The sequence below is a fragment of the Mustela nigripes genome, chromosome X (assembly GCF_022355385.1).
Source record: "Mustela nigripes isolate SB6536 chromosome X, MUSNIG.SB6536, whole genome shotgun sequence".
Lineage (NCBI taxonomy): Eukaryota > Metazoa > Chordata > Mammalia > Carnivora > Mustelidae > Mustela > Mustela nigripes.
The window spans coordinates 44,834,796-44,851,112 of NC_081575.1; the positions used below are offsets into that span (position 1 = coordinate 44,834,796).

General features: G+C 41.8%; 1 protein-coding gene across 13 annotated transcripts in view; it reads left to right on the forward strand.

The window, feature by feature from the left end:
• Positions 1-15,208, forward strand: part of GPRASP2 (G protein-coupled receptor associated sorting protein 2) — a 139,431-nt gene extending 124,223 nt beyond the window's left edge. For 5 of the 13 annotated variants that reach the window (XM_059385625.1, XM_059385624.1, XM_059385623.1 and 2 more), the window contains 3 exons: positions 11,212-11,279; positions 11,622-11,693; positions 12,000-15,208. In XM_059385625.1, coding sequence (XP_059241608.1) covers positions 12,290-14,866 — 2,577 coding nt within the window. In that variant the 5' untranslated portion in view covers positions 11,212-11,279; positions 11,622-11,693; positions 12,000-12,289 and the 3' untranslated portion in view covers positions 14,867-15,208. The other 8 variants (XM_059385612.1, XM_059385615.1, XM_059385618.1 and 5 more) reach the window with 8 other exon arrangements.
• Positions 15,209-16,317: the final 1,109 nt, after the last annotated feature.

Sequence of the window (16,317 nt, forward strand, 5' to 3'; positions counted from 1 at the left end):
AAAATTTTTGTTTCTGCCGCAATATATAAAGAGCTTGGAAGCCATCACTCCCAAACTTAAAGAAAAAAACTCAACAAACTGAAACACCAAGTTTCTAGGACAAACCACCACCACCTTAATGTGTGGAGAAACAGACAAATTCAGAATCATAGTTGAGATTTGCTTACCTAAAGTAGAGTCCACTGGAGCCATAAACTGGTAGGAACACTTGAAAGGTAATTTTGATAAATTGCTCTAAGCTGAGTGTGGACCAGTGGGAGAGTTAGGTATTCTGTATGTCATAGTCTTACATGGATTTCTGTGGGTAAGCCTTAGATAGCTTTTGTGGATTTGACCTTCAGGAAAACAATTCAGTTCTCATAGTGAAGAGCCAAGAAATGTCCCCTCATAGATATAGCAAGAGAGGAAGAGTACCATCTGGAATATATTCACAGCATTCTCCATTAAAATTACTTACTCTGAATGGGAAAAGTCTAGAAGAGCATTATCTCACCTGGGGAAAGGCATTTTTTTTTTTTTCAGTTCTTGCCCCGTCTAACTTTCCTGTTTTGACATGGGAGGAAAAAAGCTAAGAAACACTTGTGAGGTCACAGACCAGATAAAAATACACAACCCTTGCTCACTGTAGACTTCTTATCTCACATAAAAGGGGAAAAAAATCCGAGAAACATTTGTGAAGGTCACAGTTAGGGACAAAAACTCACTACAACATTGAGACCTAATAATAGAACTATGGATTGTTTCCCATTTCCTCCACACCTTTCAATAAGGCTCATGTATAATAACAGCAGATTAAGCTGAAGGAAGTTACATCTTAGACTTTATTTAAGAAAAGTTTCTACCCTCATTGGCTGGTACTCAGTACTAGCATCCTGTAATTCTGGAGTGAGAAAGAAATTCAAAGGGTCACCTGTCTCACAGCTCCAGGAAGCAAGATACATACATTGTTTTTAAATGGTTTTCTGCTTTTCCTATTATGTGTCCAAAGTTGAATATGATATGCTCTCTCACAATAATTTAATATTTTCCTCTCACACCTTCATTAGGCAGTCCATTTCTACAATTGATCTAAGTGAAAGGGCCAAGAAGCAATGAGGCAGTCCATTTTTCATCTATCTCTCTCTTGGTTCAATATGTCAATTTCTGACGTTATGGAGAAAAAACAGCTATGCTATATTCAGCTGATCATAACCCTCTTACTTACAGCTACTCGTTCTCTCCTCAGTTTTATTTTACTCCTATAAAAATCCCTTCTCTTTTAATCTCATTCATAGGTCCTTCACATCATTTTAATCAAAATATTTTAGGGCTTTCTATAGCAACATTTCCCAGTTTCATTAAATGAGATTAAAAATGGGATACCCATTAACATCCTGCTGACCTACTGCTCAATGGGATAAAATTTTGGAAACACGGTTCATTGATGTTTGCACATTCCTCTTGAAATATTAAGATAACAGGGGTGCCTGGCTGGCTCAGTTGGTAAAGCATGTGACTCTTGATCTTGAGGTCACGGGTTCAAGTCCTAAATTGAGGATAGGGCTTACTTTAGCATATTTTTTAAATATTAAGATAAAAGCTAAATGTGATATCCTTGTTAAGTACATCATTTATATCACCTATAGTATAAAGAAGCCTTCCCAGTTGCAGCAAGGTCATATTTCTGTAAAAAAAAAAAAAAAAAGTCTCTAAGGAAACACAAAGATAACAGGGGATACAAATCAGAAAAAAATTTAGCCTCTGACATATATAGCTACAGCAAACAGTATAATATACACAGTCTAACTTCTCTATCCATAGAAACATAAAACCTCACACTAAAGGCCTATTTATATCAGTTTCCTTAACTCATATTGTCTTTTAACCAAACTTTCGAGGCATACCAAAAGCCAAAAAACAAAAACAAACAAAAAAAAACACTCTATCAAGAAATAGAGCAAAAACCAGATTTAGATATGGTAGAAATTTTGAAATTTTCATACCAGGATTGTAAAACAACTATGGTTAATATGCTAAGTGCTCTAATGGGAAAAGTAGAAAATATTAAAAAATGTATAGGTAATATAAGCACAGAGATAGAAACCCTAAGAAAAATTCAGAAGTTAATGCTAGAAATAAAAAACAGTGCAAAAGAAATGAAAACTGTCTTTGTTGGGTTCTACAGTAGACTCTACATGTCTGACAATAGAATCAATGTCCTTCAGAAAATGTCAGTAGAATCTTCCAAAAGAGAATACAAAGAGATAAAGGAGGAAAAAGACTGAACAGAATATCCATGAGCTAGGGGACAATTACAAAAGAGGTAATATACTTGCATTAGAAATACCAGAACAACTGGTGATTCACAGACCTGTACCCCTGGGGATAAAAATATATGTTTATAAAAAATAAAAAATTAAAAAAAAAAAAAAAAGAAATACCAGAACAAGAGAAAAGAAAGGAACAGAGGAACTATTTGAAGTAATAGTGGTGGAGAACTTTCCAAAATTAATGGCACAGTCCAAACCACAGGTCTAGGAAGCTTAGAACACATAAATCAGGATAAAACCCAGAAAATACATACTTGTGCATATCATATTCAAGTGGAAGACTATCTGGGAACCTGGGTGGCTCAGTCAGTTAAGCGTCTGACTATTTATGCTCAGGTCCAACCTTAGGGTCATGGGGTTGAGCCTCACATCAGGCTCTGCACTGGGTATAGAGCCTGCTTAAGATTCTCCCTCTCCAGGTATTATGCTTAGTGAAATAAGTCAATTGGAGAAAGACAACTATCATATGATCTCCCTGATATGAAAAAGTGGAGATGCAATGGGGGTGGGGGGTTGGGGGTGCAGGAAAAGAAAAAATGAAAGAAGGTGGGATTGGGAGGGAGACAAACCATAAAAGACTCAATCTCAAAAAACAGACTGAGGGTTGCTGTGGGGAGGGGGGACAGGAGAGGGTGATGGGGATATGGACATTGGGGAGGGTATGTGCTATGATGAGTGCTGTGAAATGTGTAAACCTGGCGATTCACAGAACTGTACCCCTGGGGATAAAAATACATTATATGTTTAAATAAATAAATAAATTTAATTAAAAAAAAAAAAGATTCTTCCTCTCCCTCTCCTTCTACTCCTCCTCCCCTACTAGGGCAGAATATCAAAGACAAAGAGAAAATATTGAAAAAAATCCAGAGAAACAGATCACATAACTAATAGAGGGGCAGGGTAAGGATTTCATCAGATTTCTCTTCAGAAACCTTGCAAGCAAGAAAAGGGTGGAGTGAAATATTTAAAATGTTGAAGGAAGAAAAAAAGCACCAACATAGAATTCTGTATCAAGCAAAATTATTCTTCCAATATGAAGGAAAAATAAGGACATTTTCAGACAAAAAAAGATAGAGAATTTGTCCCCTGTAGACCTGTGCTGCAGGGGATTGTAATCAAAATTCTTCAGAAGAAAGGGAAATAGTATAGGTCAGAAACTCAGAAACTCTCTTAGTTTTAAAAAGAGTATTGGAGAAGGAATAAATTAAGGTAAAATGAAATCTCTTTTTATTCTTAATTGATTTAACAGATAATAAATTGTTCAAAACAATATCAACAGTATCTGTGGTGATTACAGTGTATTAGATAAGTCAAATGAATGACAGCAATGTTATAAGGGATGAGAGGGAGGAATCGGAAATACTCTATTATAATGTACATGTACTACCTGTGAAGCAGTATGGTGTTATTTGAAAGTGAACTTGGATATATTGTAAATGTATATTGCAAACCTAGGGCAATGACTAAAACAAAATAAAAACAGAAATATCATTGATACGCTAAGAGAGAAGATGATAAAATGTACAATTTAAAATAGGAAAGGCTGAAAAAGAGGAAAAAGAAAGAAAAGGCAACATAGAAAACAGTAACAAATACGTAGTTATTAATCCAACTATATCAATGATCACTTTAAACATCAATGGTCTAAATGCACCAATTGAAAGAGATTATCAGGGTAAGTTGAAAAAATAAGATCCTATTTACATGTAGTCTAAAGGAAATACACTTTAAATATAAAGATATGGATTAAAAATAAAGGGATGGAGAAAAAAATACCATGCTAACATTAAACAAATGAAAGCTGGAGTAGATCTATTAATTTCAGACAAAGCAGAATTCAGAGCATGAAACATTACCAGGATAGGGGGGTATTACATAGTGACAAGAAGCTCAATTCTCAGAGAAGACATAACAATACTGCATATGCACCTAACAACGGAGTGCAGAAATACATGAGGCAAAACTGATAGAACTGCAAGGAAAAATAGACAAATCCACTATTACAGTTGAAGACTTCAATACCCCTGTATCAGTAATTGACGGATTCAGTAGGTATAAAATCAGTAAAAACTATTTCAAATTGAACAGCACCATCAATAAAAAGGATCTAATTAACATTTATAAAATACTTCATCCAAAACAGCTGAATACATTCTTCTCAAGCTCACATGGATATTCACCAAGGTAGACCATATCTTAGGACATAAAACACCTTAAAATTTTTTAAAAGAATAGATATCAAACTATGTTCTCAGATCACAATAAAATTAAATTAGAAATCAATTACAGAAAAATAACTGGAAAACCCTAAAATACCTGGAGATTAACCAACACACTTCTGAATAACATCCAGGTTAAAGAACTCTCAAGGGAAACTAAAATATTTTGAAAAAATTTTTATAAAAATATTATTTGTCAAAATTGTGGGATGCAGGAAAACAGTGTTTAGAGAAAAATTTATAGTACTGAATGAATATATTTTTAAAAAATAAAAGATCTAAACATCAATAATCGAAACTTCCACCTTAGACAACTAAAGAAAGAAGAGCAAATTAAAGCCAAAGTAATCAGAAGGAAAAAATACTAAAACTTAGAGCAGAAATCAATTATATGAAAATAGGAAGTCAATGGAGAAATTCAGTAAAGCAAAAAAAGTTGCTTCTCTAAAAGATTAATAACATTTGTAAGTCACTAGGCAATTTAAGTAAAAAGGGAAAAACACAAATTGCTAATATGAGAAATGTTTCTACAGACATTAAGAGGATAATAAAGGAATAGTATGAGCAACCTTATCCAAATATTGATAGCATAGAAGAAGTGCAACAATTCCTTAAAAGACATAATTTATCAAAACCAACACAAGTATAAATAGGTAATCTGCATAAACCTATAACTATTAAAGAAGTTGAATCAATGCTTAACAACCTTTCAAAAGAAAGAGCACTAGGATTCACTGATGAATCCTACAAAACATTTAAGGAATTAATCATACCAATTTTATCTAATCTCTCAAAGAAAATAGAAGCTGAGGAACTAATTCCCTCCCAAAATTCTGAGACTGGCATTACCCTAATACTAAAACCAGACAACTATCATTACAAAATGAGAAAAATATAGACCAATATATTTCAGGCAGATAGGTGTAAAGATCCTCACAAAATATTAGCCAATAAACCCCAGCAATGTATAAAAAGAATATACACTACAACCTAATAGAATGTATTTCAAGTATTCAAGACAGTTCAACTTTTGAAAATCAATTAATGTAATCAATCACATCAAAGGTTAAAGAAGAAAAATGATATGATCATGTCAACAGAGCAGATAAAGCATTTGGCAAAATTCCACACCCATTCATGATAAAAACTTGAAAAACTAGGAATAGAAGAGAATTCTTTAAACTTAATAAGAAGTATCTACAAGAAATTTACAACTAACATAAGAATAAGATGCTTTCTGCTAAGATCAGGAACAAGGAAAGGATATCCCCACTCACCATTCTTGTTTAACATAGCACTTGAAGTCCTAATTAATGCAATGAGAGAAAAAAGGAAATAAAGGTATACAGATGGGAAAGGAAGAATTAAAACTGTAGTTGTTCACAGATGACATGACTATCTTTGTAGAAAATCTCAAATAATCAACAAAAAAGCCTGGAACTAACGAGCAACGATAGCACTTTTGCAGGATACTCAATTAATATAAAAATTTCAATTTTTTCCCATATACCAGCAATGAAAATTTGGAATTTGAAATTAAAAACACAATACCATTTATATTAGCACCAAAGTGAAATATTTAGGTATAATTCTACAAAAATATGTACAAAATCTATGTGAGGAAAACTGTAAAACACCAATCAAAGAAGTCAAAGATCTAAATAAGTGGAAAGATATTCCATGAGCATGAATAGGGAGGCTCAATATTTTCAATATGTTAGTTCCCAAATTAATCTATAGATTCAATGCAATCCCACTCAAAATCCCTACAAGTTATTTTGTGGGTATCAGCAAACTGATTCTAAGGTTTATATGGAAAGGCAAAAGACCAAGAATAGTAAATACAATACTGAAGGAGAAAAAAGGCAGATGACAGACATTACCTAACTTCAGTAATGCCCATAAAGCTACAGTGATCTAGACAGCATGGTTTTGCTGAAAGAAAAGACCAGTAGATCAATACAACAGAAGAAAGAGGCCAGAAATAGATCCACACAAATATAATCAACTAGTTGTTGACAAAAGAATAAAGATAATTCAGTGGGAAAACTACACTCTTTTCTATGAATAGTGATGAACCCACTGGTCACCTACATGCAAAAAAAAAAAAATGAATCTAGACACTAATCTTAGCTCTTTCAAAAATATTAACTCAAGAGGGATCACAGAGGAAAATATAAAATGAAAACTATAAAACTCCTAGAAGCTGATCTAGATGACCCTGAGTTTCATGATGACTTTTTAGATACAACACAAAAAGTGTAATCCATGAATTACTGGTCCAAAGCAAGATGTATGCCACTGTGACAGTTCACATGCATGTTTGTGGAAAGTGGGGCATGGGGCTGGGGGCAGAGCTGTAGTTATGATAAATCAACACAGCTGCTTCTATATCACAGGCTTAACAATCAGAGGTTATTTGATTCTAAGATTTAGATTTCAGGAGCAAGTCAGGGTAATACAGATGCTAGTGCAGTCACTGGATATGGAACCATGGCTGCTGCAATCTGTTAGACTGGAATTCATTATAGGATGAATTAAATACTGCTTAGTAGTTAGACATAGATTAGTATCCTTTAATCTCTTTTTTTCCTTGCTTTGTGATTTTAAAGATGAAACTTAATCTATCAGAGCTTGTTTCCTTACCTGTTACATGAAGATAGTTGTAATATAGTTTGATAATATTCCATATTGCCCACTATTGTTGTAAGTTAATGCACATAAAGATCTTAAAATAGGGCCTTTCTCAGTTCAAGAAATGTTAATGAGTAATAGTGACTCTTCTTTTTTTTTTTAAGATTTTATTTATTTATTTGACAGAGATCACAAGTAGACAGAGAGGCAGGCAGAGAGAGACAGAGAAGCAGACTCCCTGCTGAGCAGAGAGCCAGATGTGGGACTCCATCCCAGAACCCTGGGCTCATGACCTGAGCCAAAGGCAGAGGCTTTAACCCACTGAGCCACTCAGGTGCGCTTTTTTTTTTTTTTTTTAATAATGACTGTTCTTTAAATGAATTCACAATAAATTGTTCAACAAGTATTTAAAAGTCTTACAGCAAAATCTGTCAGCTATTGGTAGACTCAACCATCTGTCAGAAAGATCTTGGAATCAAAATCTAGAATTATCAGAGAAGTTTGTGTTGGTGTGATTTTGAATATATCTGTAAACTTTAAGGATAAGAAATTGTGTAAGAAACTATAAGTAAATGTAGCCTCCACAAGAACAGAGATTTCTTTCATTTGTGTTTCTACTTTATCTCCAGTGCCTAGGATAAAAAAAGGTATTCATATGTATTTCTGGAATGAATGAAAGGCACCAGAGAATTTAAGAAAATGAAAGAACAGTTCAAGGAGGCAAGGAGATTCACACACACCCACAGGTCCCAGCAGAGCTCAGACTCCCTTCTTTAAGGCTGGCATTCACCCAAGAGTGTATGCTGTGTAATAAAGAAAAAAATGATCCACAGTTCAGCTAAAGCCATTTAAACAGCACAGCAAAAGTAGCCCTCCTCTGATAATCGACATCCATCGTCAGTCCAGATATTGTATAGAATCATCTCCAGATGGTTCTTTATCACTTAAATATTGCACAGTTGTAATAAGTATTTAAATATAAGTGAAACCTAAAGGAAAATATATGAACATTCACGGTAAGAATATAGTTCCTTTTCATCATCAAAACCATCAGTGATTTTCAGCAAATGGCAACTTTCTCTAAGATGAACCTAAAAGGCCATTGCAAAAGTCTCTTGTCTTTAGAAAACAGAGACAGGGGATTGCTGGAGAGGGTGGTTATAGGGGTAAGAGATGAGCCCCCAAATTGATCTTCCCAGGGGTTTAGGGCCAAGTAAAGTAAATCAAGGGGAATGGAATTTCAAGAAAAGATGGTGAGTAAATTTAGTTCCTACTGTTACTGTAACACATTACCACATTCTTGGCAGCTTAAAATAACACAAATGTATTAGCTTAACAGCCTTGGATGTTGGGAACACAAAACGGACCTCACTGGTCTGAATTGAAGGTGACGGTCAGGCTTCATTTCTCTAAGGGACCCCGGGCAGAATCTGCTTCATTGCCTATTCCAGCTTCTGGATGATTGAGGGACATTTACTCCGCCTATCATAGTGAAAGTGCCAGCACCTACCTGGGCCCCAGCAGGTTCATGCTCAACCACAGTCGTGCTTAAACGCGTTGCTCTGTTTGCCCCGTGGATCACAGAAAGGAAGGGCTCAAGACTAGAGGAAGGATGTAGGGGTAAAGGAATCAGAAGATTCAAGAACCCGCAAGCTCTGTCCTGGGGAAGTAGGTACATGATGGGGCCTTCTTCCAAAGAATGGCTGGGGAAACTAGACAGGCGTGTATGGCAGGAGGCTGAGATCCAAGCTGGTTCTAACCCCTGCCCACATCTCCACGCGGCCAAAGATCATGAGAGCTTGGATGTGACTGCGAGAGAAGACTTAATAGGACAGTTGAAGAGGAGCTAGGAGCCGCCCGACCCCTGGCCATAGGGGCAACAGACAGGAAAGGGCCTAGGACCCAGGGCGGGTCCTGACAAGGAAAAAAGGCCCTCCTTGGGCAACTGTGGGGACTGCAAAACGGCAAAGCATGCTACCAGTTTAAATGAGCAGGGAGACAGCAGCGTGGCAGAAAGAATGGGCGCAGAGCAGGGGTTGGTTTTCTCAGGGTCAAGGTGTAGGTCTGCCTTCCTTTAGAAAAGGCGCGGTGGTGAGGCCTCCGTGGGGGTCCTTCCCGCCCTCCTCCCTTCGGTGGCCCCGCGAAGCGATGAAGGAAGAAAGTGAGAGGGCCATCCACCCCAGAACCTCCAGGGTAGTCGGGCCTTAGGCCGCCTCTCCCCGCAGCCTGCTGTCCTGACAGCCCCTGGCCCACCCGCCTCCAATTAGGATGGTGGACGGAAGTGGGGACAGGGAGGCGGACAGACACTGAGCAGCCGGGGGGGGGGGGGGGGGGGGGTTCTCACACACCGAGGGGCGGTTGATATCCATCCGCCGCTGTTCGCCACACACCTTCCCTCCCCGCCGCCCCCGACCTCTGGATCCCAGCCCCCACCGCCAACCGTCCCCGGGTCCCATAGGTTGCAGTGCCAGCAACGAGGGGGTGGTCGCCCGCGGAGGTCTGCAGAGGCGGGCTGCCGTGAGCCCGCCCCTTAGGCTCGGGCTCCTCCTGGCCCCGCCCCCTCTGGGTCGGAACTAGGGTGGGCCGGGGAGGGGGCGTCGAGCCCGTTCGCGCCGTATCCCTCCGCCCCCCTTCCCGACACCCTCGCCGCGAGCGTTTCGTGCCGCATCCTGCGCAGCCCCTGCCCAGTTTGGTGCAGCGGCGCGGGGGGGCGGGACGCCTCTTTGCGATTCTGGCCGCACGCAAGGCGGTGGGAATCCGAGTGCAGAGCTCCGAGAGGAGGGGGAGGCCGACGACTTGCACCTTGAGCCTGTGAGGGCAAGTGGGGGTGTCGTGGGGGGAGGCGGGGGACCCCCACTGTCGCCTGGCTTACAGGCTGTCCGGACCCCAGACCCTGACAGCCTGGCAAGGAGGAAGCGACCCTGTCGTAGCTGGTCCCTGAGAGAGGTGCGCAACGCCGCGGGACCCCTGGCGAGGAGAGGCGGCGACTGGCCTGGGTCGGGTCCGGGGCACCGGGGCTGGCCGGAGAGGCTTCCTCGGATCCTCTGGAGGCGAACTGCGCCCGCCACTCCGCGGCCAGCTTTCCAGGCGCCCGCGACCCGCCGTCGACGGTTTCTGTGCTGGCAGGGAGCTGTGGCGGCGGCGGGGGCGGGGGAAGGGTGTTGCGGAAGAAATGGCGGAGAGGCAGCTTGGGTGGGGGGCACCCAGGGAGGCCGCCGGGGCGGGCGGGTGGGTGCGTCGGAGCTCTGTGCGCAGTTGGCGGGAGCGGGTTGCCGGTGGTGTCGGCTGCTTCGGGCCCTGATTCTGGAAAAGGGCCTGTTGTGCCCCGCGCCCAGGGTGCTGTCCCTTCCCACAGGCGCCTTTTTGATGCCGAAGTCTTTTCTCTGCGTGTTAGCTCTGGCGATTTCATCCCGTAGGGTGCATCCATACAGGAAAGGCTTGAGAAAAAGGAGGAGCAGGACAATGGCCTGGATTTCTGGAGGTGTGTTGGGGCTGGGGCGGGGGGGGCGGGGATGGGCAGCAGCTATGAGTGGAGACCTAAACGGGGTGAGTGACTGCGACCACAACAGGTCAGGCAACCAGGAGTACCTTCTAAAATTCCCCCTTCGTATTAGCTTTCCAAGCACTTCCCTTTCCTTCCTCCCTCATCTCCGCCCAGAATTCCAGGCAGGAAAGGGTGGGCTAGGAGGTGAGGGTGAGACGCAAGTCATAATTACAGGTGCCACTGCACAACCTGTTTTCTAGAATATGCGGGAACCCTTCCCCCAATTTATGCTGCGCAAGTCAGTGGGATGTGGTGCACCTAGTGGTGAATCCTTAGAATTGGAGAAAGGAGCAATGTGAAGAGTGTGACGTCAAGAGAAGATGTCGATGCCTGGAACTCTGAAATAGACCTTATGTAAAATGAGAATATTCTACCAAGAGGACTCTAAATGTTTGAAAAACAAATAATATGTGGACTTCCATCCTTGGTGTTTAAGCGTCCACCCAGTGCCCAGGTGCTACCATGGTCTCCTGACCCTCATGCTTTTTCATCTGTTTGCCCATAGGCCTGATTTAAAGCTGCTCATTTCTGCAGGGAAGGGAAGGAGGAGGAGACCGGCTCAAATCTCTGGAGGTTTGTGTGAAGGACAAAAATTTGGGGGATAGTTGCAGAGTAAGATCATAGCAGGTATCTTTGATCCTCTTGGGTGTGTTTGATCCATCTGTCCTACTCTGCCAGAATTGCACACTGCCACAGCATCCCTTGTCCATTTCCTGCAGGAGATATTGGGAACATTGGGGTAGGTGTGGATTGGATTGTGAATGCGAGGAGAAGACCCGGAAGCAGGGATCATGAGACAGGAAAAATTAGACAAATTAGGTCTTTAAAGAGACATTTTTATATTCGGGTTCAGTGTGTCTGTCTGTCAGCCAAGCATCAGACTTCATTTTCTCCTGTATGTTTATTTCTTCATAGGACAGCCTGCTCTCTGCTATAGGGCTTAATACCACTGAAACAAAGCAAGGAGGGAGAAATTGCACCGTGCAGGTTGGTATGAGAGTGGGTACAAATTTTGGTGGGGAAGTGGAGATCAACACTGGTCCAGGAGCGATCAGAGTCTAGTCTAGGGGTTCTTCAGCCTTTCCCACTTTCCCACTAACCTCACACCTGTTTTGTAGTAGGCAAAGTAACATGGCAACTCTGGGGGGTAATGTGTGAGGTAAAATGAGGGTGACAGACTTTCTGATATTTCAGTTGTCCCACTAAGCATTCAAGGTCCAGGCTCTGTGAATCTCTGCATGGGGTGATGCAGTTGGAAGAGATTTAAAGCACCATATCATTCTCTTTCCGTAGATCCACTTCCAGTGGCAGCTCTGGTGGAGTTGGAATTGCTGCTGATCACCACCCTCAACAGGTCTGCACCCACCATCTCCCAGCTTGGTTGTGCCTCTTCTGCACTTTGTGACACTGACTGAGGCCAGGCTTTGGAAGGAGATTGATTACTGGACTGGTGGTTGACTCTAACATTTGTTTCCAACTATACCACTTAAATCACTGAAAGATCACAGTGTGAAGATAGATCTTAGGTAGAGGCTGAGACCGGGTTGGTGTTACTTGACTGGGCTTCCTCTGTAACTCATACCATGACTGGGGCTGAGATTGAACCTGCTGCCCAAGCAAAGCCTGAAAAGAAGGCTGGAGAAGAGGTTGGGGGTGGGGCTGAAAGAGAGAATGAAGTCCCGTTGGTGGTCAGACCCAAGGTTAGGACCCAGGCACAGGTAATGCCTGGGGCAAGGCCCAAAACTGAGACAAAGTCTATGCCTGGGGCAAGGCCCAAAACTGAATCCCAGGCTGTGGCTGGGGCAAGGCCCAAAACTGAATCCCAGGCAGTGGCTGGGGCAAGGCCCAAAACTGAGTCCCAGGCAAATGCTGGGGCAAGGCCCAAAACCGAGTCCCAAGCAAATGCTGGGGCAAGGCCTAAAGCTGAAGCGAGGGCAATCGGGGGAGCACGTCCTAAGACTGAGGCCAAGGCAATCCCTGGGGCAAGGCCCAAGGATGAAGCCCAAGCTTGGGCCCAGACTGAGTTTGGGGCTGAGGCAATGTCGCAAACAGAAGGTTTGACCCAGACCAATGCTGTAGCTTGGCCACTGGTCAGTACTGAATCTGGGTCAGTTGCTAAACCTTTGGTCCTGCCTATGGATAGGGAGCTGGTCAGTGTGGACACTGAGACATTTCCTGGCCCCCAGGTTCAGACAGGAATCCAGCCCTGGTTTGGATCAGGGGAGGAAGCTAATACGGGGTCTTGGTGCTATCCCAGACCCCGGGCCAGAGAGGAGGCCTCTAACGAGTCTGGATTCTGGTCAGCAGATGAGACCTCTACAATGTCTTCTTTCTGGGCTGGAGAAGAGGCCAGTATCAGATCATGGCCCAGGGAAGAGGCCAATACCAGGTCCAGACACAGGGCTAAACATCAGCCTAACCCCAGGTCCAGGCCCAGATCCAAGCAAGATCCCTATATTGATTCTTGGTCTGGGTCTGAAGAGGAGTCTGGCAATCCATTTTGCTTGTGGGCTGGAGAAAACACCAATAACTTGTTCAGGCCCAGAGTTAAGGATGAGGCAAATATGGGGTCCAAGCTCCGGAAAAAGAGAGAGGACTTTTTTGAGTCTGAGTCTGAAGATGAGTACTATAAAGAGTCCTGGTTTTTGCCTGGAGAAGAGGGCAATAATAGATTCAGAACCAGAGACAAGGAAGAGCCTAATACTATCTTGAAGCCCAGGGCCCAGAAAGATGTTAATAACAGTGGTAGGGTCAAACAAGAACCCAGGTTTGAAGAGGAAGTCATTATTGGGTCCTGGTTCTGGGCAGAGAAGGAGGCAGGTATGGAGGCTGGGGCTTCTGCCATCTGTGAATCCACACCAGGGGCCGAGGAGGGGGCCATTGGTGGATCCTTGTTCTGGACTGAGGAAAAGTCTAGTTTGGGGGCTGTGGCCAGAGAAGAGCCCAGACCAGAGTCTGAAGAAGAGGCCATATTTGGGTCCTGGTTCTGGGATAGAGATGAGGCCTGCTTTGACCTAAATCCCAGTCCTGTATACAAGGCCAATTCCAGATTCAGAGATTCAGCTGAGGAGGAACTTAAGGCATCATCCAGGCCCCAAACCTGGGAAGAGGTCACTGTTGAATTCAAACCTGGCTTTTGTCATGGGGTTGGCTTCCCATCCCCAAGCTCCTTTAGAATTCCTGAAGAAGCAGCATCTGTATTCTCTGAAATGTTTGAGGGAAAGCCCAAGAATGCAGAATTTACCCCAGAAGGAGAAGACCAGGAATCTTTGCTTCAGTCTGAACAGGTTGAACCTGAATTCCCATTTCAGTATGATCCATCCTACAGGTCAGTCAGGGAAATTCGGGAGCATCTTAAGGCCAGGGAGAGTGCAGAGGCTGAGAGTTGGTCCTGCAGCTGCATACAGTGTGAGCTTAAAATTGGTACTGAAGAGTTTGAAGAACTCCTCCTATTAATGGACAAAATCCGAGATCCTTTTATTCATGAAATATCTAAAATCGCAATGGGTATGAGAAGTGCTTCTCAATTTACCCGAGATTTCATTCGGGATTCAGGTGTTGTCTCACTTATTGAAACCCTGCTCAATTATCCTTCCTCCCGAGTTAGGACAAGTTTTTTGGAAAATATGATTCACATGGCTCCACCTTATCCAAATCTCAACATGATTGAGACATTCATATGCCAAGTGTGTGAGGAAACCCTTGCTCATAGTGTGGGTTCCCCTGAGCAGCTGCTTGGATTAAGGATGCTTAGACATCTCACAATAACTACTGACTACCACACACTGGTTGCCAACTATATGTCTGGATTTCTTTCCTTATTAACCACAGGCAATGCAAGAACAAAGTTCCACGTTCTGAAAATGCTATTGAATTTGTCTGAAAATGCTATTGTGGCAAAAAAACTATTCAGTGCCAAAGCTCTGTCAATATTTGTGGGTCTCTTTAACATAGAAGAGACAAATGATAATATTCAAATTGTTATTAAGATGTTTCAAAATATCAGTAATATTATAAAAAATGGAACTATGTCCTTAATTGACGATGATTTCAATCTTGAGCCGCTTATTTCTGCATTCCATGAATTTGAGAAGCTTGCTAAGGAACTACAAGTCCAAATAGACAATCAAAATGATCCTGAGGTGGGACAACAAAGTTAATATGAATAACCCACCTGCCTTTGATCAGCCTTATGTTCCCAAAGAGCCCTGAGTAGTGCTTTGGTTTTCAGAGTCTGGTTTTATGTTGTAACTTATATTTTAATGCTGATGTTAACTTTGTCCAATTCTTGATTTGAGCTGGATCACTTTGTGGATGCCAAATGAATATTATAGCTGAAAACATATTTGTTGATATTTGTCTTGCTGTCCAGATTGCAATATTTTCAGTATTGAGCTTCTGATGAACTAAGTCACCTGTGTATGCTACCCTGCTATTTGTTGTTTAAACATGTGGTTCTCTATTCAAGTCTGTGTTTTCAATAAAGGTCTATGTGGAAATTGGCAGAAGTGACCCTTCAATTTGAAACCGGATACAGATACATTGTGCACACTTACAAATAGAGATAATTAGTATGACAAACACCTTTATTGAAAAATCCCATATCTGGAGTTTAAGGAGAGATTTTTGCAGGCTGTGGTATTTAAGCAATGTTTCAACAAAGAAGGACCACCTTAAACTTATCACTAAAGTGTAGGATAAGACAGACCATTAAGTCATTCTTCAAAGTGAGGTATGGTAATGTGAAGAAAATTGATTAGAAAAGTGCTGCTGTCTGAGAAGCATGGTTTTACCCTTTCTGTCTGAATGAGGTAAAATTTAGTGAGGGATGCAGCTAGAATGAGGCAAGCTTGAAAAGCTAAGTCAGCGAGATCTGTACATTTTTCAACTAATACTGTTGTTGCTCCAGTGCCACCTAAAGAGTGAAAGAGTAGGACAGCACACAAAAGGAGTCAGGAATAAGATTTCTTTTTTGATGATCCTCGTCCAAAGAAAGTAGTAAGGAAATACCATGCAGCATTTAAAAATCTACTGGGGGCACCTGGGTGGCTCAGTGGGTTAAAGCCTCTGCCTTCGGCTCATGTCATGGTCTCAGGGTCCTGGGATCAAGCCCCACATCAGGCTCTCTGCTTGGCGGGGAGCCTGCTTCCTCCTCTCTCCCTCTCTCTCCCTGCCTGTCTCTCTGGCTATTTGTAATCTGTCTATCAAATAAATAAATAAAATCTTAGAAAAGCTATTGTCATGTAATGACACTGATGATGTTATGTCTAGTGAAACAGTGATTATGGAAAATTAGATTCCATTTTAAAATCTTGTGTGCAAATAGACACAATTTTTATGTAATTTCAATATGCCTAAGAAATTTCATATGCACTATCATCTAGAGTAAAACACAGCATATTAATAAAATCCTCAGAGAAGCATTTGGGACATACAAAAATTACTAAGGGCTTTTTAAAAAAATATGTTCATATCTAGTGCCTCAAGTTATAGGTGAACATATTGGAAAGGATACAATTCTATAAAAGATCGAGTTATAAATGTTAGATGTTTAGAGAGAAAAACATTTAGAAAAGTTGAAAATGAGTTTCCCTTTAGAGTGACAATAACA